Consider the following 25488-nt stretch of genomic DNA (forward strand, 5'->3'; position numbering starts at 1 on the left):
GTGAAAATTATTTGAAAATAATTTTGAAAAACATTGTTTAGGATTTGGACACAGTAGCATTGAATGAAAAGCCATTATTGTATTCACATTTTGCAAAAGGTATTGGTGACCCAAAATATAATTCTGTTTCTAGTTGGGGTGCTCTTTCAAAATTGTTAGTTGATGTCCTTGATAGTCACAATGAAGTTAATGCTGTTATGAATTTAGTATTATTTGAAGATGCTATGTCTCATATGTAAGTTGTTATTTTTAGAATATAATTTTTGTTGTTGGTTGTTGTTGTATTTTTAGAATATAATTTTTGTTGTTGGTCATTGTTGTATTTTTAGAATATAATTTTTGTTGTTGATGTTGTTGTTTATTCTTGTTATTATCAGAATAATTTTTATATTGATATAAAACACATGAGTAAATTTATCAATAATTCACTTATGTGTTTGATATCAGCAAATAATAATTTTTAACAATAATTTAGGTTATTATCAACAGTAATATATTTATTATATTAATAATATCATGCAATATATATTTATTATATTAATAGTATCATACAAGGAAACACTTGGTTCTTAACCTAATGAAAAGGGGTCAAAAAAGCATTTTACACACTGTTTTTTTTTCAGATTAAAAGTTGATGATTTATAGTTTTAATTATGTAACATTTACAATTTAATGATGTACCACTCACCATTTAAACCTTAAATACTGAAGTTATTATTTAGTTTATAAATAATAATCAAATTAACATTTTGAATAAGTAAATAAAGTTTTTTCAATTATAAATAAAATATTTTATATAAAAGATATAAGAATTTATTATATCTTATCTTATATAAAAGACATAAGAATTCATTATATCTTATTTTATATAAAAGACATAAGATTTTATTATATCTTGTCTTATATAAAAGATATAAGAATTCATTATATCTTATTTAATATAAAAGATATAAGAATTTATTTTACCTTATTTTATACAAAAGACATAAAAGTTTATTATATCTTATTATATTTAAAAGACAAGAATTTATTTTATCTTATTTTGGTGTGAATCTTAAGCATATTCATTTAATTGTTTAATTATATATTTTTAAGATTGTTTTATATTTGTAATACATTATCTTATAAATTCATATAGATGTAGGATCAATCGAATTCTAGAATCACCTCGTGGCAATGCTCTTTTAGTTGGTGTTGGAGGCAGTGGTAAGCAAAGTTTGGCAAGATTAGCTGCATACATTAGCGCATTAGAAGTGTTTCAGATAACATTGAGAAAAGGTTACAGTATAGCAGATTTAAAGGTGCAAAATAAAACATTTAATTTACTTTTTTTTAATTAAGACAATCTTTCAAGAAATCATTGAAAAAAAATTCATATTTTATATATAGATATTTCTTTAAAGGTTGATCTTGGGATTTTGTGCTACAAGTCAGGTGTGAAAAATATTGGAACAGTTTTTATATTGACTGATGCACAAGTTCCAGAAGAAAACTTCCTTGTTCTTATTAATGACTTATTAGCTTCTGGTGAAATTCCTGGACTATACGCTGATGAAGAAGTTGAGAATATTATTAATGCTATTAGAAATGAAGTAAAAGGTTAAGTTTTTATTTAAAATAGAGTATGTGAGAGATTTTTATTCGAAAGATTCAGTGTATGTGAAACCTATAGTGCATATGTTAGTAAGTTAAATTGATCTTGACCATAAGGACACATGCTAGTAGATAAGTAACTTTGATTTATGATTTTATACTTCTAAGAACATGTTTGTTATTATTAGACAGGATAACCAGCATACATAGTTAAATTTAATTTTGCACATATATTACAGTAGAATTGTATATTAAAAACTACTTTAAATTCTTAACCTTCAACTTGTGTTTTACTTAAATTCTTAATTGTTTTTTTATTGAAATTACTCTTTTAGTTAACAATGAATTATTATAGAAAAAAAAATTTCAATAAATTTGAGTTTGATTTTTTTTTGATTTGATAACACCATGCATTTCATATAAAAAGAAAAACATAAAAATGTAAAAAAAAAAATGCAATTACAAATTAAATTAAACTTAATTTTATATTCAAAATTAATGCAATTCCAAATTAATTTTTTGAAACTTGAGATTTTTAAGAGAAAAAATATAAGTCAAAATTTAAAAAAATAGTAAAAGTATATCTTTGGTCCCGGGTAGAAAGGGCATAAGTCAATTTGACCAACTTTTTGAGACAGCAGTATCAATGTTTGAAAATTCCTACATGTAAGTTCATTATATCCTTACATTTTTAAGGTATTTTTATATTGTATATATTACATTCCTAATACATGTAACCATTAAAATTTTTGATACTATGATTATTTAACAAGATAACTGTAGTTAATGCCCTTTTGATTTCACTAGTTTTGACTTGAGCCTTTTTGTCCATGACTTATAAAATATCACTGAACAGGTACACTAATGTCTAATACATAGAACATAGTAATAAACTAATAACCAATAATTATAGTATATTCATTTATTATTTTTAGTTGTAGGAAATGAAAAAAAAAATTTATTACTTTTACAACTCTCATAATATGAGTATATTATACTCACTCATAAAGTACCTACACTAATACAATACTGGCAGTTGGCACCTATTTTTTTATAGAAATAAAATTAATACAAAACATTATAATTGAAAAAATATATATTAAGAACTTAAACAAACTTCAAGTGACTCATCAATTACACTAAACTAATATATTAAAAAAAAAATTAAAACAGTATAAAATATAATAATTGAAAAAAAAAATGTTATTATATTATTAAAGTATTACAACATAATAAAATTAAAAACTGTTTAATGAATCACATTATTAATCACTTTCACTCAAGTCTGGGTCATATGAAGCATCTTCATTTTGATCGTCCTTTAAATTTTTTTATAAAATTCATGATAAATATTCGGTATTAATGGTAATTTTTTGGTATTAAAAGTCAATTAAATCTTTTTTTTCTTTTGATATGAGCAATGGCCCATCAAAAGCTGGATCTAATGATATAATATTTGCCATATTTTTTGATCCTCTTCTAATCATATTTAAAGTTTTAAATTCATCTTCTTCACTTAGACTAGTTTTATACAAAGCTTACCCAACATTGATGCACAGTATCTGAGCCATGAAACATCATGCTAAATAAACTTATTGCCATCTTCATTAGTCTTTCTCATGACTAAAGGGTCTTTTACAATCTTATCAAAGTCATATATTTCACTTTGTTTCATTTCATCTACATGAAATGGTTTTTTTTTGTTAGTACAACTTATTAATGTAGCCTAATCCCTTGATGAGCTACAATGGTTTCTGACTTTTTTTTGTTGTTGTTTTTTAATAAGTGAATGATCACAATCACACTCCATATGTGTATGCCCTGGCTTTAAAAATTTGTGATTGATTTCTTGTAACGTTTTTTTTTGATAACAGAGCAAAGAACATACTGACCATGTGGGAATTCTTGTTTTGTCCTGCACAAGAATCAGAATATAAAGTAACTGTTTTTATATTATCTGGTAGTTTCTTAAGGTCCTTGAAAACACATGATGCAATTTCATTGCCTCCCCTACGAGCAACTTTCTCATGCCACAAATAACAGGAAGCTTGTCCTGATGCGAGATTGTGTGTTGTTAAATTATATGTTCAGTAAAAACATTTATAGAATGCCACAAAGGTCTCCAAAAATGGTGTTGGCAAACATTGTTGAAGATCAAAAGCAATGCAAATGTTTGTTGAATCCAATTTTGATTTTTCTTTGTCCAGGCGTTTGAAACTGTAAGCGTCATCAGCATTTTTAACATGCTTATCAGGCTCATTAATTAAATTAATTTTGATTTCAGCATTTTGTTCCATTTCAATTCTCCTTTTAAACGAATCACATTTGTGACAGGTGTCAGCTTTTCTCATTTTAAAAGATAAATTGGTAGTTTTAAATTCTCTTTCATATATTGTTCTTCCAACTGGTTCAGATGTTGTCAACCGGTATAATTCGTACATTTTTTTAAGATTATGATGAGATGCTAAATACTTTTTATTATTTGTTTAACGCGTATAATGGCTTTCGTATGCTGGGGATGAAAGAATATGTTTATGTACATCTATGATAGCAGCTTCGCTTTTTTTTATTTGGTGAAGGTCCAAGTCCTCGTTGATCTTTTTTTGTTATACCTGTAACTGAATTTGTGTACTTGTTTTCTAGAACTGTTCTAACAAATTTTTCTTTTTCGTCTAAAGTGATTAAAAAACATTTTTTGCAAATTTTTTATGATTACCATCAATAGTAAAATAGTAATGATAAACAACATTTCTTTTAATGATGTGTCGACTCTTTTTCTTGTAACTACAGTTTTTGTTTTAGTTACTGCTGCAGCGATATAGTCTAGTCTTCTTGTATGACAACCAAGACTCTAATACTCATTAAAAATAGTATTTTTACGAGGTTCTAACCAACTTTTACAATTCAAGCAACATTCTTGTAAAGGCTTTTCATTAGAATGACCAGGTATACTTTTACCTTTTGCAGTAACATAAGGTAATCGTTTTTGATGGTTTGTTGTACGTAACTTTCTAATTTTTCTTCCAAAAGGTTTATCAGAATTAATATGTTCATTAGCTTGTATCACTATATCATCTTCACTATCTAAAAAATATGATAATTCATTAAATTATAGTTTGTAGTTTATTTAATATTATAATTATTTAAATACCTAACTGAAGTATTATGGAATGGTGCCTTTTGCAACGAGTTATCATGAACTTCATAATCTAATAAATTAATTTTGATAAGATATAAAAAACTAACCTAATAAATTAAGACTACTTAAATTCAGTTCAAAACATTTTTATAATTATTTATACTTACCTATGTCAGCCTGAATAGTTTCTTCAGGAGATACTCTGGTATCATCACATAATACTATTGGTTGGTCTGGACCTAATTTTAATGTTAAAAAACATACTGATGTTGTACTTTACCTGAATCATCTGAGAATATTCTGTTTTTCCTGTTGTAGCATGTATTGCTGCCTATTAAGTATAACACTAATATTAATTTAATTTGTTATAATTATAATTTTATTATTTATAATATTACCTGGTTTACAATACTTTGAAGAACTAGTCATATCGACCATTTGAATAGTTCTTTTCCTCATTTTGTTGTTTTTAACTTAAACTCAAAAAAAGGTTCAGTTCAAAACCAGAGTGATTAAAAAAATCAAAATCGACAATAAAAATGTCAAGTGTCAACAATAAATTAATATTGGAGCGCAAACTCATTATCATTCTATCAGAAGAATGAAAGATGGACAAAAAAAATTGTTTTTTTTAATAAATAACTCTATGTAGGTACCACGGCAATAGCCAAATATTAGTTTTTTTTCTGTTGGTATAACTGCAGTTTAAATTTAACATATAATATTATTATGAGAGATTAAATTTTGTAATCACTAATACCGATTATAATATTTTATAATAATAAATTAATTTTTATCAATGACTTATGCCATTTTTACATGCAATATAATTACACTACAAAAGGCGTAAGTCATATTAAGCTATATGTACCTGAACAATAAAATGGTATAAACAGTTAAAGTCATCATATGCCTTTTCTACCAAAAGTAGAAACGATCATGTTGAGAGATGCTCTATTTATTTTTTCAATAATATGAGTAATATTTGTCACTGAATTATGCCAATTGGACCAAAAAAATCAGCAAAAATTAAATCTAGGGAAAAAATTTTTTTTGTGAAAAATTGACTTAAGCCCTTTCTACCCGGGACCAAAGATATAATTTATGCAAAAAAGTAAAAAAAGAAAAAAAGCAAGGAAAAAAAAAATGAGCAAACAAAGAAAAAAAAAGAAGTTTATAAAGCATATTCATTTCATAAAAAAATACACAAGCAAATATCTCTTCCAATGGCAAGGCATAAGTATTTGCAAATAACTTCTCTAATTCATCATTTAAATCTAATGACACTTTTTACACTTTTCCTGTAATTCCAAAGAAACATATTAATTTACAGCAAGATATCCAAATCATTCCTGCTTCTGTTGCTAACGTTATATCTTAAATAAACTCTTTTATTTTTTACAGCTTTTGGTCCATACAACATTCTTGCCACATGTTTACAAAAGTGTTCTATAGAATTCTTCTCATTACTCTCAAAATTATTTTATGTTATGAGTGGTGTAACTACTTGAGTTATACAAGAGGGTGGTGTAACTACTTGAGTTATATGAGAGGGTGGCATAACTATTTGAGTTATATGAGAGGGTGGTGTATTTACAGGAGTTATATGAGAGGGTGGTATAACTACTTGAGCTATTTGAGAGGGTGGTATAATTACTTTAGTTATATGAGAGGGTGGTATAAGCTCTTGTATAACCGTGAGAGGGTAGTAATCTAACCTGTTAAAAATAGCATCTGTGGTTCCAATTTTTAGAAACTCTGGAGATTGTTCTGATCCCTCTAACTATTGTCTTATCAGACTTCATACTATTTTTACAGAGTATTTGTTTTTAATAAAATACTTCTAATATCTCATCTTGTCAATTCGATAACGATTACATTTCAATTTTATTAACTGCTATAACAGAAAGAATTGGCTATTCTAGAGCTATTGCTCTTAAAATATCAAAGAGTTTAGAACAAAAGATGAACCATCAATGACTGGAAACATGTTCTTTGGACCGACAAGTTGAAGTTTCAAATCTTTGGTTCCAAAAGAAGATTGTTTGTCCAAAGAAATGTTGGTGAACGGATGATAAAACAATGTGTGCTGCCAACTGTGAAACATAGAGTGTTATGGTTTGGGTTGTTTTGGAGGAAATACTACTTGTGACATTGTAAAAATAGAGGGAAAAATGGTGAAAGAATATTTGGATGTTTTAAAAAGTCATGCCATACCTTCAGGAAGTCAAATATTGGGATTTTTTTTTTCAGTCTTTTTTTTTTTGAGAAGATAATGATCCAAAGCATTCTTTAAAACCTTATAGGAGTTACTAATGTGAGGTAAAGAATGATCAAGTATTGAATAGAATGATTTGGTCTCCCCAATCACCAGGTCTCTCTCCCATCAAACTTTTATAAGATGAACTAAAATGAAATGTAAAAAACTAATGCCTAATGGTGCAAAGTATATGTGAAAACAACTTAATAATGAGTAGAATAAAATTGACTTCAACAAATTGGAGAATTTGGTATGTAGAATGCCAAGAATATGTAAAGCGGTTATTTCCACCAAGTATGACTAAGGTTGCATAGATGAGACAAAATTATAAAGTAATTTAATTTGATTTTTTATTATGCAAACTTAATCAATAGTAAAATAACTTATTTTTATTGTCTTTTTTGCTTTCAGTTTCTCTTCCAATAGTAAAACTTTGAAAAGTATGGCCATTTTAATAATTATGGACAGAAGTGTATATATACATATATATATATATATATATATATATATATATATATATATATATATATATATATATATATATATATATATATATATATATATATATATATATATATATATATATGTATATGTATATGTATATTTATGTATATATGTATGTATTTATGTATATATATATATATACATATATATATATATATATATATATATATATATATATATATATATATATATATATGTATATATTTATATATATCCACCTTGTCTTTAGGGGCTGGTATTCAAGATACACGTGAAAACTGTTGGAAGTTTTTTGTCAGTCGTGTTCGCCGCCAACTAAAAGTGGTCTTGTGTTTTTCCCCAGTTGGTAATACACTTCGTATTAGAAGCAGGAAGTTTCCTGCTCTCACAAATTGTACATCTATAAACTGGTTTCATGAGTGGCCAGAAGAAGCTTTAGTCTCTGTTAGCAAGAGATTCTTAGATGAAACAGAGCAAGTTTTGGTATTTTTTACCTAACTTTTTTTTTTACTGATTCTTTATGCACTCAAATGTTTTTACAGATTATTATTTTTTGTGAATTTTCACATTTCATATTTCACATAAAAAATAATTTTAAATCATTTTATGATTAGTCATTGCAATATTGTTTAGCCCGAACAAAAGCAATCTGTTGCTGAGTTTCTTGCTTATACTCATACCAGTGTTAATTTGATGAGTCAGACCTATTTAGCCAATGAAAGGCGGTATAACTATACAACACCTAAAAGCTTCCTTGAGCAGATTTCTTTGTACAAAAATTTAATAAAAAGAAAGAGTAGAGACCTCTTGCAAAATATGGAGCGTTTAGAAAATGGCTTGACAAAGCTTCAGAGTACTGCTCAACAAGTTGATGATTTAAAATCAAAACTAGCTTCTCAGGAAATTGAGTTAGCACAAAAGAATGAAGATGCAGATGCTTTAATTAAGCGGGTAGGGATTGAAACAGAGAAGGTTAGCAAAGAAAAAGCATTTGCTGATGATGAAGAAAAGAAAGTTGCAGTATTTGCAAAAGAAGTAGGCATAAAACAAGTGTCCTGTGAAACAGATTTAGCCAAAGCTGAACCTGCTTTGGCTGCAGCACAAGAGGCTTTGAATACTTTAAACAAAAATAACTTGACTGAATTAAAATCATTTGGTACTCCTCCCCCAGCAGTTGTAAGTGTAACTTCTGCAGTCATGGTTTTACTTGCTCCAGATGGTAAGGTACCCAAAGATAGAAGTTGGAAAGCTGCAAAAGTGATGATGGGAAAAGTAGATCAGTTCTTGGATCAACTTATTAATTATAATAAAGAAAATATCCATGAAAATTGTTTAAAGGCTGTTCAACCATATCTTGATGATCCACAGTTCAATGCTGACTTTATTCGTGCAAAGTCAGGTGCAGCTGCTGGCTTATGTGCATGGGTTGTTAACATTGTTACTTTTTATCGTGTTTTTTGTGATGTTGAACCGAAAAGAAAAGCTTTGGCCCAAGCAAATTCTGATTTAGCAGTTGCTGAAGAAAAGTTGTCTAAAATCAAAGCAAAGATCAAGGTATTCACAGATGGTTCTTTATCAAGTGAATTAGTACTTTTATACCATTGTTAATTAGTTAAATTTTATTTTAGGAGTTGGACACAAATTTGGCTGAACTGACAGCTTCGTTTGAACAAGCAACTAGTGCTAAGCTTCGTTGTCAAAAAGAAGCAGAACGAACTTCAAAAACTATTGAACTTGCAAATCGATTAGTTGGTGGATTGGCTTCTGAGAATATTCGATGGGCTGAATCAGTTTTAAAATTTAAAAAGCAAGCTATGACATTACCTGGTGATGTTTTGCTTATATCTGCATTTATATCATATGTTGGCAGTTTTTCAAAAGTTTATAGAGAAGATCTGAGTAATAAATGGTTAACTTTTTTGGGAGAACAAAAGGTGAAAATTGTAAAACTTTATTATAATGATTTAAAAAATGATATTTATTAATTGTTGTTGTATTGTATACAGGTTCCTATTCCAATAACAAATGACCTTGATCCACTTACTTTGCTTACTGATAATGCAATGATTGCACAATGGAATAATGATAACTTGCCAAGTGATCGCATGTCTACTGAAAATGCAACCATATTGCTTAATGCTGAACGATGGCCCTTAATGATTGATCCACAACTTCAAGGTTTATTTGGATACTTAATTTTTTTTTTATTCTTTTAGCATTATAATTATATTTTAAATACTTATATTCATTTCAAATTTTTTTCATTTATTTGTACAGTTTTTTTAATAGCTAAAGTATTGAACAAATAGTAAGCAATTTGTCTCAATTAAGTTAAAAAAATTTTATTAATAGGAATGATTGTGATAATGATGATGATAATGATGATCATAATATGATGGTGATGACAATTATGATTATGATCATGGACATGATGATAAGCATGTTTAGGGTTATGATCATAAGCATGATTATCATGATTATGATAATTAATGATCATCTTGATGATTTTGATTATTACCTTATGACAATTTTAATCATCATGATGATGTGATCATTTCTAATAACAATTTTAATTATCATGATAATTGTGATCATTATCTTATGACAATTTAATTATTGTGATGATTGTGATTATTATCTAATGACAATTTTGATCATCATGATGATTGTGATAATTATGATAATCGTGATGATTTTGATCATTATTGCATGACAATTATGATCATCATGATGATCATAACTTTTTTTTTATTAGGAACATTAAGCTTTTAACATAAAAATATTTTAAAAGTTTTATTTTCTCAGGCATTAAATGGATCAAAACTCGTGAGCAAGATTTGAAGATAGTTAGATTAGGACAGAAAGGATATCTTGATATTATTGAATCAGGTGTTAGCAATGGAGATTGTGTGTTAATAGAGAGTATAGGAGAGTCACTTGATCCAGTTTTAGACCCTATACTAGGAAGAAACACTATTAAGAAAGGAAGGTAGGTTGTTTGTGAAACTTATTATTACAGTTGGAAAATTATAATAATAGTTTGATTTTCAATCTTGTTTCTTGAATTAATTCAAGGTACATCAAACTTGGAGACAAAGAAATTGAATACAATCCAAACTTTCGCTTGATTTTAATGACAAAACTTGCTAATCCACATTACAAGCCTGAAATGCAGGCACAGACTACACTAATTAATTTTACAGTCACCAAAGAAGGTTTAGAAGACCAATTGCTTGCTAATGTTGTTGCAAAAGAAAGACCAGATCTTGAAGAGTCAAAGGTAACTTAAAATTATATTTTACTTTAATTTTTAAATTTTAAAACATTTTAAAAATTAAAACATTTTAAAAATTAAAACATTTTATTTTTATTTTTTTATGTCTTATAATTTCATTTGCATTTTTTAAATTGTTATATGTCATATAATTTCATTTGCATTTTTTAAATTGTTTTCTGTCTTATGATTTTATTTGCATTTTTTAGTCACAACTTACTCAACAACAGAATCGCTTCACAATAATTCTCAAGGAGTTGGAAGATTCTCTTTTAGCTCGATTATCATCTGCTGCAGGAAATTTTTTAGGTGATTATGAGCTAGTTGAAAACTTAGAAACAACTAAACGGACTGCTGCAGATATTGAAGAGAAATCTAAAGAAGCTAAAGTGACAGAAATAAAAATAAACGAAGCACGTGAGATGTATCGTTCAGCAGCAGCTCGATCTTCATTGTTATATTTTATTCTTAATGATTTGAACAAAATTAATTTAATTTATCAATTTTCTTTAAAGGTAATTTAGTAATTATTATTGTTCAACTTTAATAATAATGGTAACTTTGTTTACATTAAATTAAATTTGAAAGTTTTAAATTTAACAAAAAAGTTTTAACTTCATCCAGGCTTTCAGTGTAGTTTTTGAAAAAGCTATTGAGAAATCAGCCAAAGATGAAAATGTTAAAATTCGTGTCAACAATCTCATTGATTGCATTACTTATACAGTTTTTGTATATACAACAAGGGGCTTGTTTGAAAAAGATAAATTAATTTTTATGGCACAAGTTGCATTTCAAATTTTGCTAATGAGTAAAGAAATTGTTCCTGAAGAATTAAACTTTTTGTTAAGATTTCCTATTGTTATAAATATAACAAGTCCTGTTGATTTTTTATCAAATAGCAGTTGGGGTGGAGTGAAAGTAACTACTTTATTTGCTTTTTATTGTTTTTTGTTTTGTTTTTTTATTACATTAAGTTTTTTTTACTGTTTCATTTTGTATTGCTATATTTCTCTAATGTTTTTTAGGCACTAAGTGCAATGGAGGATTTTCGCAATCTTGATCACGACATTGAAGGTTCAGCTAAGCGATGGAAAAAATTTATAGAGTGTGAATGTCCTGAAAAGGAAAAGTTTCCTCAAGAATGGAAAAATAAAACTTCTTTGCAGAAGTTGTGCATGATGAGAGCTTTCAGACCTGATCGAATGACTTATGCAATTAAGTGTGTATTTTTTTCATTCAGATTCATATTAATTTGCAATTGAGATCTGATTGATGTACTTTTTTCTTTAGATTATTTGTTGAAGAAAAACTTGGCTCCAAATATGTTGAAGATCGTCAAGTGGAGTTGTCAGTATCTTATGAAGAAAGTGGCCCTGCAACACCTATATTTTTTATTCTATCTCCTGGTGTTGATCCTCTCAAAGATGTTGAATTTCTTGGGAAAAAAATGGGTTTTTCTTCTGATAATAAGAATTTACACAGTGTTTCATTAGGACAAGGTCAAGAAATAGTTGCAGAAAAAGCATTAGATCTTGCTTCTAAAGAAGGTCATTGGGTTGTATTGCAAGTAAACAAATTTTTTTGTATAGTTAATAGCTAGGATTTTTTTCCAATGCTTTTTTTATATTAAATGTTTTTATTATATACAACATTTTTTTGTAGATTTCATATTACCACTTATTTATGTTTTTTTGTTTTGATGCAGAATATTCATTTGGTTAAAAAATGGCTTCCAACTCTTGAAAAAAAAATTGAGTTGTACAGCATTGGAAGTCATCCACATTATCGTTTGTTTATGTCAGCAGAGCCTGCTCCTACTCGGGATAGTCATTGTATACCTCAAGGTATTTTAGAAGTATCAATCAAAATTACAAATGAACCACCAACTGGTATGATGGCAAATGTGCACAAAGCACTTGACAATTTTAATCAGGTAAAGGTTTTGCTATAGTATCATATTTTTCATTTGTTAAATCTATTTATGCATTTTTGTCAGAACTTAAAAATATATTAACAGGAAACTCTTGAAATGTGTGCAAGAGAAAATGAGTTTAAAAGCATTCTGTTTTCACTTTGCTATTTTCATGCTGTGGTTGCTGAGCGCCGTAAGTTTGGTCCACAAGGATGGAATCGTAGTTATCCTTTTAACACAGGAGACTTAACAATAAGTGTTTATGTTTTATATAATTACTTGGAAGCTAATGCAAAGGTATGATCAAATATAATTTTATTGTAATTCAGAAAAATTTAATAATTAAATTAAGAGTTGATTCATTAAAACTGGTTACTGAAAAATTTGTTGCTACTTGTTAATATTGGGCTAGTAACACATTGCATACATAAATTTAACATGCTATAGTGATATGTACAGTGATATTCAACATATTACTGTGCTGAGTAAACTATATTCAACATGCTCTGTACTCTCCATTTAGCATATATCATTTAGCATATATCTAAATAATAGTAATTATAAGTAAATTTTCAAATAAGAACCTATGAATTAAAAATTTACTAGATAGGTTGTAATCTTTTTATAGGTGCTATCACAAAGATGTTTAAATTGCAAAATGCTCAGTAGCTCTATAATTTCTATCAATCTCTATTATTTACATTTTCCATAGTTGGAAACTAATTATTTGTGGACTTTTTTTCAATGTAATTCTAAGAGTTCATACAATCTATATGATCTGTAATTCAATCTTTTCAGGTATCAGCTGCATATATTATAAATAATGGATTGCTACCTTAAATTTGAAAATACTTTGCAACAGACTCAATAATAACCAAAGGTTAAATTGATCTTCAGGGGCAGATCTAAGAATTTTATATGGTTGATCCCAACTTTTTTACTTAGCCCTTTCCATCCATTGAAAAATTAAGGACAGTAAACAAGCCATGAATAATCAATTTAATTGTTTTGTAATGTTTTTTGTATTTTATTCTTGGTTATATCTAAAAATGATTCATTATATCTAACTCTGATCCATTATGCCTTTGATGTGATAAAGTGGACCAATAGAATCACAGCTGAAAGAAACCATTGCATTGCCATTACCATGTTTAACTGTTGGTCTTTAGTATTTAGTAGCAATTCTTTTACCTTTCGGACATCTCATATACTTGATATCATTGCTGTCAAACATCCAAAACTGAGTCATCACTGAATAAGACTTTTGAACATTCTTTTGAAGTCAAATGCAAATAATATTTTGCAAATTTCATTAAGGCTATATGATGCAGGTTTTGGTAGTATCTTCACTTAACACTATAAATTTAGCTCAAAACCTTAGCCACAACATAAAGTTTATAAATTTTCTTCTCTCAATCATATACTATTAATTTCTTAAACAGTCTTAATTATTCCTAACACTACAGTCTTCATTATTCCTAACATTGCAGTCTTCAATATTCCTATTTGGAATAATGAAGACTGCAGTGTTAGAAAGTAGTATTTTAATTATCTCAACAATAAGCTCTTTTAACTTTTAATCAATTGAAGACTTTGGCCTCTGACCTCAAACTTGTCAACACCATTCTTGATTATCTGTATTCTTTTTTTTTTCTTTTCTTAAGATGCAATACAAGTTTTAAATAAGCCTATACCTATGAGTTTTTTGTTTTTTTTTTCATGGGAAACAAGTTAGAAAATACTCTGTTATTGTGATAAGCCAATTGATGAAAATGTTTAGAACTTTTGAACTACTTACAAATGAAAGATAACAACTTGTTGCAAACCTCATATGTTAGCCTTTGTATAATTTAGTTAATTTTTAAAAAAGAAATTGCTTTACCTTAATAATGATGATTGATTTTAAATAAATTTCAAGCTAATTTTTATCGATCAAAAAGATACAGGTATATAAAGTTTAGAATCCCCTTATTTTCTGAAGGTATTAAAAAAATTGTACAAAAATAAAAAAAATCTAAACTATTTTTAACAGTTTCTATGACATGTTAACCTACAAGAAAACATGAAGTAAAAATGACTTTAGATAAAGATTTTTTTTTTTTAAATGTGTTCCATGATGAATAAATTTAATGAGCAACAATTATGAAAACATATTTCAGGTTCCATGGACTGATTTACGTTACCTTTTTGGAGAAATTATGTATGGTGGACATATCACTGATGATTGGGACCGGCGGTTGTGTCGTACTTATCTGGAAGAGTACATGAAGCCTGAAATGGTACTTCTTATTGTAACTATCTTAGCTTTATAAGTTTCAGTTTGAATAAGTTGTACATTAAAACTTAAATCTAAAAGCATTAAAAAATTAATGAAAATTTTAGATTGATGGAGATTTATTTCTGGCACCAAATTTTCCTATACCGACAAACATGGATTACATTGGATATCATTCATATGTAAATGAAGTATTGCCTCCAGAGAGCCCCAATCTTTATGGTCTGCATCCTAATGCTGAAATTGGTTTTTTGACCTCTACCTCTGAAAACTTGTTTAAGACTATATTGGAACTGCAACCACGTGATTCTAGCGGAGTGGGAGGGGGTGGACAAACGCGCGATGAAAAAGTAAAACAGGTAAGATTATTATTTAAGATTTTTTTAATTTTAGAAAAAAAATTGATCTTTTGGTTACTTATTTTCAAATATAATTTAGGTTCTAGATGAGATTTTAGAAAAACTTCCTGAAAGTTTTGGTATGATGGAATTAATGGCTAAAGCTGAAGAAAGAACTCCATACACTGTTGTTGCCCTACAAGAAGCTGATAGAATGAATGTTTTAACAAATGAGATTAGAGTTTCACTTAAAGAGCTTGACCTTGGTTTAAAAGTAAGTTGTACTACATATAAAAATTAGAGACTCGGATTCAAAAAATTTATTTTTAAAGTTAAAATCAATTATTGTCAAGTTCACTTATAAAAAAAATTATTCTTTTTCTGTGACGCTATTCATAGATTTGTGCATTCTCTAGAAACACTATGCATTCTCTCGAAATTGTTATTGTGCATTCTCTAGAAATGACTACATAAATTTTTTTAAAAGACTTCTTTTTATGTATTACATAATTAAGTATTTTATAAACTCAAAATTTTAAATAAAGTAAGAAGAAAATAAAGTTATAAACCTTAAAAATGATTATTTATTTTGGGTTTTGATATTAGTTTTCTAATTTGATTATAGAGTGAACTTACCATTACAAATGCTATGGAAGCACTTTCTAACTCGTTGTTTTTTATTATAGAGTGAACTTACCATTACAAATGCTATGGAAGCACTTTCTAACTCGTTGTTTTTTATTATAGGGTGAGCTTACCATTACAAATGCTATGGAAGAACTTTCTAACTCGTTGTTTTTTGATGAAGTTCCTAAATCATGGAGTTTAAAAGCTTATCCAAGCATGTATAGCTTAGGTGCTTGGTTTATAGATCTTTTACTCCGTAATAAAGATTTGGATACTTGGACAGGTGATTTTAATCTACCAAGCGTAGTATGGCTTTCTGGTTTATTTAATCCACAATCATTTATTACGGCAGTTATGCAATCTATGGCGCGAAAAAATGAATGGCCTCTAGATCGGATGACTCTGCAAGTTGATGTTACTAAGAAAAATAAAGAAGATTTTACTACGCCACCTAGAGAGGGTGCTTATGTTCATGGGTGTTTTATGGAAGGTGCTAGATGGGATACTCAACTTGGAATGATTTCTGATTCTAGGGTAAAAGAGTTAACGCCTCAAATGCCTGTGCTTTTTTTACGCGCTATTCCAGTTGACAAACAAGATACTAAAAACTCGTACGAATGTCCAGTTTATAAAACCAGACAACGTGGACCGACTTACGTTTGGAATTTTCATTTAAAAACCAAAGAGAATCCTGCGAAATGGATTTTAGCAGGTGTTGCTTTGCTTCTTAGTGTTTAAATTACCTATTACATTTATATTAAATGTTTATGAAAATTAAATTAATAAATAATAAAATAATAATAAATGGTTTTTACATGTATAGTTTTTTACTCTATAAATATATGCTGTTTTTATAAATATGTTTTTATCTTATTTTCAACTTTATAATTTTAATATAAGAAGTATATCCCTTTATGTGTGCTTGTATAAATAATAATAAATCATTTTTCAAAACATCGTTTTAAACACTCTTAAACTAATTGGCTATAGTTTTAGTTTTTGAGCTGTGTTTTGGTAAATTTTTGTAAAATATAAAATTGTAATATTGAATATTAAAAAGCGAAAAGCGAAACTTTTTGTTTAACTGTTAAAAATGGAAGAAAAAAAACTTTACTGTGATTAGTCTCCATAACTTGCCTTCAGGCATGGTTAAGTTAGCAATAAAATATTGAAAGTTTATGCACTCATGAACAAACATTTAGAATATATAACAATAACAATATTAGTCGACCATTATATGCGAACTTACCACCCCATTAGACATTGGACATTGATATAATGGAGAGTAAAATTTCTACGATTTTTCCACGGACCCTTTGAAAGCACAAGTTCTCAAGGACCTCAGTGATCTCCTACGCGATAAAATTATTTCCTTCGCTGAATACCGGGCAGGCTTTAAAGTACTGAAAAAGTCTGCCAGACGAAGCTTCCACCTAAACCAAAGCCTATTCCGACTCCAAGATCTAAGGCAGCTCCCAGTACTACTCCTGCTCTAAGGCCTGTTAAGTATACTACTGTGATCAAAAAGTAAGGTGAATTTTTAATTTAAACTTCCCGCTATATTCGAATCGTCCAATCTTTTTTATTTTTAAGTTGGTAGGAATGTCATTAACATTTGCGCCAAATTACATGTCAAACTCATAATTATTTTTTTTTGTTTACGCTTGTTTCTGAAGTACCAAAAGTGTATTCGGCGATTTTCACGATGTCTAATTTTGTTGAGCAAAGAAGTGCTATTAAATTTTGTTTGCGGAATGATATTTCTGCTGCTGAAACGTATCGAATGTTGCAAAAGGCCTTCGGTGAAGAGACTATGTCTCAAAAAAATGTTTACAAGTGGTACAAAGACTTCAAAGAAGGCCGAGAACGTGTTGATGACTTGGAACGCTCCGGACGACCATCGACTACGATTGACGATCGCCACATCAACAGAATCAAAGAATTGGTGCTTGCAAATTGTCGGTTAACCATTCGAGACCTTGTTGACATGGTTGGAATATCATTTGGGTTGGTGCAAGCGATTTTGAAGGATCATTTGGGCCTCAGAAGACTCAAATCACGTTTGGTGCCAAAATTTCTCAATTTCTTTGAAAAAGAGCATCGCGTTAAAACGTGTGAAGCAATGCTTTCTGACTATCAAGACGTCTACAAACAAATTATTACTGGCGATGAGACTTGGGTCTACGCATACGACCCTGAAACAACCGACCAATCGAGTGAATACCCTGAAAAAGGCGAGCCGAGATCGAAGCAACCACGTCAAAGTCGCTCAAAAATCAAGGTCATGTTGACTGTTTTCTTTGATTATTGTGGTGTCGTGCATTACGAATTCCTTCCAACTGGCCAAACTGTCAACAAGGAATATTATTTAAGCGTTATGCGACGTTTGCGTGAAGCTATTCGCAAAAAGAAACCGGAATTATGGGCCAATAACTCTTGGATTTTGCACCACGATAATGCGCCTTCGCACACAGCACTGGTTCTTCGTGAGTTTTTCGCCAAAAACTCTACCCATGTTGCTCCACAACCACCGTATTCGCCCGACTTAGCACCGTGTGACTTCTGGCTGTTCCCAAAGCTCAAGAGACCACTCCGGGGAAATCGTTTTGAGTCCATTGAAGAGATCCAACGTGAATCGGCACGCGCATTGAAGGCTATCCCTACCGAGGACTTTTCGGCATGCTTCGAAGACTGGAAAAAACGTTGGCAAAAGTGCATTGGAGACGGGGGGGAATATTTTGAGGGGGACGATACAGATTTGGAAGAATAAATAAAGATTTTTCATTTTATAAAAAAATTCACCTTACTTTTTGATCACAGTAGTACTAAGGAAGTCACATTCTTACGGGTTCTGGGACTGACTGAAGAGCTAAAACCAATTAAAAAGTTAAAACTAGTCAAAGAGCCAACAGTCTTTACTATTTATCAATTTTTATCAATCAGTCTTTACTTTAATATTTATCAATCAGTCTTTACTATTAATCAAACGGGAACCCTTTTAACTTTCAAGACAAAACTTCTGCTAAGTTTTAGTTTTACATCAGATGCACTCTCATGGATGCCATTATACCTAGGGTTTCTGAACAATGTTTAACAGTAACAGTAAAACAGTTGTGTTTTTTTTTAAGAAAAATCAAAAACAGCAAACAGCTGTTTTTAAACGACTGTTTTTTTCAATTTTTTAAATCAAAATTAAAGCGACAAAAAAATATTAAATTTTTTGATTCGAATATTTCCAGATAAAAGTTTTAAACAAAGATTACCTTATGTCATATAGCAGTCGTTGGTTTCAAACAAAAAAAATTGCTAATAGAAAAGTTTTTTAAATAAGGTAAAATATAACCTTAGAAAATATAAAAACTTAGCGATTATCGTTAAAAAATTTAATTATTAGTTTAATTGCCAACTTTGTTTAAAACTTAACTGGCTTTTTAACCATGTTGATTAGATCGAGGTTGTCACGTGGTTGTAGTGTTATAACCCCATCCGAAATGGTAGAATCCGTGAAATGTTATGAAAACTTAGACATTAAAAAAACCTTAAAAAATTATTATTGCATGGATAATTTGTGATACCATTGTTTTATTATTGCTAAATTACATATAAACGTACATACATTATAAATTTATAATCATGTCTAAATTTAGCATATAGCAATAAACGACATAAATTTCGTATAAAAGTTATCAATACTTTATTATAAACAGTTTGGCGGGTAAATTATGCAAAAAAAAAGATATATGAATAGAATTCAAATTTAAAAGTCGAAAAAAGTAAAGAAGTGATTAAGATAAAGTGATTAAGAAAAATTTCTTTACATTATGTTGGTGTTTGAACAATTTTAAACACAACAGGTTTTTAGCATTTTTATTATCAATTCTTAACAACTTCTTGGTTCTTTTATATCCACTTCTTACCGTGATCTAATTAAATAGTTTATGGTTGGTGTCTTGAATGAGAGAAACTTTACGTGCCTTTCTGAATTTGCTTAAAGGGTCAAATTTGGACCCTTATTTTGTATTGATGACGTCACGCTGATATTTTTTATCAAGCTAAAAAATACATATTTACGTCAAACGTTAGATAACCTCTTGAGAAAACCTTATAATAAATAACAACATCCTGAGAAAAATTTATTTGCAATTCTAAAAGTGCATAAAAAATCAAATTTGGGCCCTTAATTGGTACTGATGACGTCACGCTAATAAGTTTATTAAAAAAATTTATATTTACGTTAAAGGAAAGGTAAACTCTTTCTAAAATATATATATATATATGTAAGATTAATATAAAGAATCAGTTTCTTTTTGATTTGTGTGCAATGATACAACTTCCTCGCTGGAAACCTTCATGTATAATAAAATTTTATAAGATACGCTACAAAAACAGAAATAACCTATACCAAGTAAATAAATAAAACAAAGTATTAATTTACTTCGAGCACGTTCGAATGATTTTATCGAGTCAGTTGGTATTGGTCTGTCACAAAATATATTTTGGATCCTTTCAGAATTAGATTTAAAATAAATTCTGAAATATCTCCAAAGGTTTTGACTCTTTAAGGTTTTGACTCTTTAAATATATTTAAGGTTTTGACTCTTTAAATATATTTAAATTGTTAAATGTTTGCAGACAACAAATTTTGATTGAAGCGTAAGAAGAAACTGTTGAAGATTGAATGAGTTCTCTAAAGAATTTTTGGAACTCTGCTTCCCCGATGGATTGTGATTCAATAAATTTTCTTTTAACTCATCAGGTGCTTCTATTCCAGGAAAATTATTTACCAAACAATAGATTCATTCGGAACTCCGTTTTGTCGGATTTTTCTCGGTTTTTCGGAGTTTCGGAGTTTCGGAGTTTGAGAGAAATGGAGAAACTTCGTCAAAACTTCGACGAAGTTTTTACAAAATATCATCAAAATATCAATACTGTTAAAATAATTAAATTCTTATTTTATTTATTTTTTATTTATTTATTTCGTCATTAAAAAAAGAATACAATGCCTTTTATATAAACAAAATTTACATGACCGGGGCTAAAAGAAGACAATATTTGCCTTATCACTACGCCCCGACGTGCTTTCATCAGCAAGCGTGTACAATCATTAAAATGTAAACATAAAATTACTTTGTATCATATAAAAAATAAATACAAAGTTTACAAGTATGTTAAGATCAGTAACTAATCTATAAGCAAAAGAAAATCGTAAAAAAAAGATAAATAATAATAATAACTACACCTAAAAAATGAAAATAAGTTAATAGGAGAATTTAAGGAAAGTTTATATTAAAAACCAATTAATAAGATAGTTGTTAAAAAAGAAAAAAAAACTAAAAAGAAAGAAAAGAAAAAAAAAAAAGAAGTCGAAAAAAACAGTCTAAAAAAAATTTAATTCATTAACATCGTTAAAAAGTTTTTGTTTTAGTTTTTGTTTGAATAGAGAAAGTGAAGAACAATTTTTCAGCTGGTTATTTAATAAAGTGTTCCATAATTTAGGACCTCTGATGGCAGTAGATAATTTAGTAATTAAATAGTGCATTTTAGGTTGCTCGTAATTGTAATTTGAAAATCTTGAAGGGTACTCGTGGTTAATTTTATTGAAAAGTGTATTAAATATTATAGGAGTTACTTTATTATGAAATTTGTACATAAATATTAGAATTTGATAAAGCTTCAACTGAAAAACATTAAGTATGTGATGATTTTTAAATAGTTCTTTACAATGTGTAAAACGACCTGCACCTGATTCTGTGTAAAACGACCCGCACCTTATTCTGACAGCGTGTTTTTGTCTACTAAGCAATTTTTTAACTTTACTTACATTAGAACTGCACCATCCAATATTTGCATAGTTTATATAACAATGTATGAGGGAGAAATAAAAGATTTTTAAACAGTTTTGGTTTAATAATTGTATAGCTTTAAATAGAACGCCAATATTTTTTGAAATTTTAGCTTCTAACGTTCTTGTGTGTTCTTTCCATGTCAAGTTTTCCTCAAGTATCACTCCTAAAAACTTTAATGATGACTCATTAAATAATTATTTTAGAGTTACCAATATAAAGATCAGGAAGTTTTAATGGAATATTTTCTTTATCGAAATATGAAAAAAAGTATACTTAGTTTTATTTAAATTTAAGGACAATTTGTTGGCCTTAAACCATTCCGCTAGATTTAAAAATTCTTTGTTTACTATTTTAAATACTTATGGAAGTCGTTTACATAAATAAGGAATAACAGTGGACCCAGAATTGAGCCTTGGGGAACACCGCAAGTTATAGTCAAGTAATCAGTTTTTCTTTCTTCGTGTGCTACGTATTGTTTTCTATTGCTTAGATATTTGAGCCATTCTAAATATATGCTTTTAATTCCATAACTTTCAAGTTTTTTATAAGAATGCTATGGTCTACTGTATCAAAGGCTTTGCTAAGATCTATAAAAACTCCAAGGCTGAATTTACTATCGTCAAATGCTTTAAATAAATCGTGAACAATATTAATAGTGGCATGGTCAATTGAATACCCTGGCTGAAATCCAAATCTGAGCTCCTTTTCAGTAATTTCATAATTATCCATCTTAGAGATGTCTTATTAGGAGTAAAATATGACTTAAAGTTTACTTCAGTAATTTCAATTTTCGACGCTAAAGTGGAACCTACACTGACAAAATATTGATTAAGTGTTTCAGCAATTAAAGATTTATTTGTAATAGTTTTATTTTCAATGTTTAGATTTATAGGAAGATTATTTCCGTCAGTTTGTTTCGTGCCAAATACTTCCTTAATTATGTTCCAAGTATTTTAAATGCTCGGTATAGAAATAGTTCTTTAACTTTTTAATAACCATCTCAAAAACACGTTTATAATTTTCGTAATTAGTTTCATTCTTAAAAGTTTTTTTTTTGATAAACTTATTATATAATCGTTGCTTTTTTTTTTTGACGACTTTATAATTCCAGGCGTTACCAATGGCTTTAATAATGTTTTTTTTTTTCCCACACATTTTGTATTGTAATTTTTTCCACACATTTACCGTATTGTAAAGTTGTTGTAATTTATCAATAAACTTATCGTATGCCTTATCTGTGTGTTCAATATGAAGAAGGTCATCCCAATTTAAATCTGATAAAAGAGTATTAAAGAGTATTATCTGATAAAAGTGTATTTCTACGCGGCTTTTACAATAGTTCTTGTTGTTTTCAAATGTAAGTGTTCTCTTTGTTCAATAACAACACTTATATACATCGCAAAGCAATTGGTAATGTACAGTGGGCCAGGTGGTGGTGGAAAAATCCACAAAAAAAAAAGCTTATTCTGTTCAAAACCATATAATAAAAGATACTCGTACTTTTCCATTGTGCTATTTCAAAAACTCTTTTGAGTATAATAGTATTTTTTTAATAATAGTATCATAGCAAAATTTTTAGCAAAGAGTTTTAAAAGTGATATATATTTTAGCTATTCAATAGTTTACAAAAAAAAATTTAGTCAAGATCATTATTTACAATATATACATAAACTGGTCTTAAAATAACGAGGTAAGTTTTAAACATATAATACTTTTATTTTTTACAAGTAGTATATCGTATGATCAAAATAAATTTGTCCACCATAAATCTTAAATCCGGCCCAGTGTGCATTGTGGCAAAATTGTGTAATATTTTTTTTATTTTTTTATTTATTTTTGTCAAGCAACTATTTACAATTAAATATGATTTTCGACATATAAAATATTTAAAACGATTAAATACAAAATACTCTTTATCATATATAGTAGTTTGAAGACTGGAAAACCTGAAGAAGATAAAATCTTATCATCAGTAAACTTTGATAATAAAAAAGACAGTAAAAGTTTATTGTTAGAAAAAATCAAGTAAGGAATCTTGATTGACAATTAGTTCAATTACGTCCTTTTTGAACTTTTGAGAGGTATTGGCTTCTCTTAGTTTACAACTCATGCTTGTAAAATGGTTCCATAGCATTGGGCCACGATAGGAAATGGCAAAGCTCGTAAGTTTTGATAATTTCCGGTTGATCGAGTGTTGTATCGGTTTGATATTTTAGGAAAAATATTTTCAAAAACCTTAGGAGTTTTTTTAAACTGTTGTTGGAACATAAATTGTGTGATTTTGAATACATTTATTTCATAAATATCTAGTGCCCTCATACTTCTTAGAAGAGGTTTAGCGTTTGTGAAGCGATTTTGAAAATAAATAATGCGTGCTGCATGATTTTGTTGTTTGAGGAGATATTTGAGTTTAGATTTGTTTGTACTAACCCAAACAATATTACCATACGATAAATAACTATGTGCGAATGCAAAATATAGCTGAGTTAGGGTAGATTTGTCTAAGATTTGACGGGTTTTATATAAAATACCGATATTTCTTGAGATTTTATTGCTAATATATTTAATATGATCTCTCCAGTATAAGTTTTCATCTATTAAGACACCAAGTAATTTATTTGTGAAAGAGCGCTCAATTTCCATGTTATTTATATATAGCATTGGTAAGGATTTAGGAATATATTGAAACTTTCGTTTAGAATGGAATAAGGAAAACTTAGTTTTAACAGTGTTTAAAGATAGGCTGTTCGCGTTAAGGCAGATTGATATTTGTTCTAGTTCATTGTTTACAACTTGAAATAGAGAAATAATGTTATTGTGAGAATGAAATAAAGTGGTGTCATCTGCAAACATGATGGTAGACATAGTATTTGATGCTTTATATAGATCGTTGACGTATATTAGAAATAGTAGAGGACCTAAGATGGAGCCCTGTGGAACACCACATAATATTTTAAGTTTGTTTGTCTGAAAACCGTCATTTAGAGATATAAACTGTTTTCTATCAGTTAAATAACTGGTAAACCATTTATGGTATGTATGGCATATTCCATAATATTTTATTTATCTAGTAAAGTTTGATGGTTAACGGTATCGATCGCTTTTGACAAATCTAGAAATATACCTAAAGTGAAAATGTTATGAGAAGATGCTCCACTGATAACTTTAACTAGTTGCATAAGTGCATGCTCCGTAGAGTAATTTGATCGAAAACCATATTGGTTACAATAAAATAAAATGTTATCAGTGGTAACAAATAATAAGAATTAATGCTTAATTATACTTACCTATTAGATTAAATAACTTAATTAATAACTTTAAATGTGATAACTTATCACAATTAAAATAAAATTAAAAACGAGGTCATAATCAAACTGATAATTTTTTTTTTCATAGAGAAAAATGGTTTCGGAAGCGAGGAATTATTTTGATAAAGTTGTTGTAAATGATGAAAAATACGGAGATTGCAAAAAGTATCATAAAAGAACCGCTTGTCCAGGATGGACAAGCGATTGACGTGTCCTAATTGGACACGTTAAAAGTTGCGAGAAAATAGATTTAAAACCATCCAGTTCCAGACAATTTTGACTAAGATGTTGTTAAACTATCTTCTTACCAAGTTGACAGCTCTTGATGGATATTTGATTAGGTCCATAACTCCATCTGAAACTCTAAGAATGCTTTTTGAAAATTATGGACAAAGTTTGCCCAAGTCAGCGTCCACAATTTTAGAAAAATTTG

At 28.6% G+C, this 25488-nt stretch overlaps 1 protein-coding gene across 1 annotated transcript in view; it reads left to right on the top strand.

Annotated features, from left to right (window-relative positions):
* Positions 1-16759, top strand: part of LOC100207065 (dynein beta chain, ciliary) — a 129437-nt gene extending 112678 nt beyond the window's left edge. The window contains exons 45-63 of the mRNA XM_065803627.1: positions 42-235; positions 1139-1301; positions 1404-1599; positions 7726-7958; positions 8109-9029; positions 9104-9409; positions 9482-9653; positions 10281-10464; positions 10551-10755; positions 10959-11264; positions 11374-11667; positions 11775-11968; positions 12040-12316; positions 12455-12682; positions 12767-12958; positions 14821-14940; positions 15044-15295; positions 15375-15548; positions 16022-16759. Coding sequence (XP_065659699.1) covers positions 42-235; positions 1139-1301; positions 1404-1599; positions 7726-7958; positions 8109-9029; positions 9104-9409; positions 9482-9653; positions 10281-10464; positions 10551-10755; positions 10959-11264; positions 11374-11667; positions 11775-11968; positions 12040-12316; positions 12455-12682; positions 12767-12958; positions 14821-14940; positions 15044-15295; positions 15375-15548; positions 16022-16639 — 5229 coding nt within the window. The 3' untranslated portion in view covers positions 16640-16759. The remainder of the gene's footprint in view (positions 1-41; positions 236-1138; positions 1302-1403; positions 1600-7725; positions 7959-8108; positions 9030-9103; positions 9410-9481; positions 9654-10280; positions 10465-10550; positions 10756-10958; positions 11265-11373; positions 11668-11774; positions 11969-12039; positions 12317-12454; positions 12683-12766; positions 12959-14820; positions 14941-15043; positions 15296-15374; positions 15549-16021) is intronic.
* Positions 16760-25488: the final 8729 nt, after the last annotated feature.

The sequence above is a fragment of the Hydra vulgaris genome, chromosome 08 (assembly GCF_038396675.1).
Source record: "Hydra vulgaris chromosome 08, alternate assembly HydraT2T_AEP".
Taxonomy (NCBI): domain Eukaryota; kingdom Metazoa; phylum Cnidaria; class Hydrozoa; order Anthoathecata; family Hydridae; genus Hydra; species Hydra vulgaris.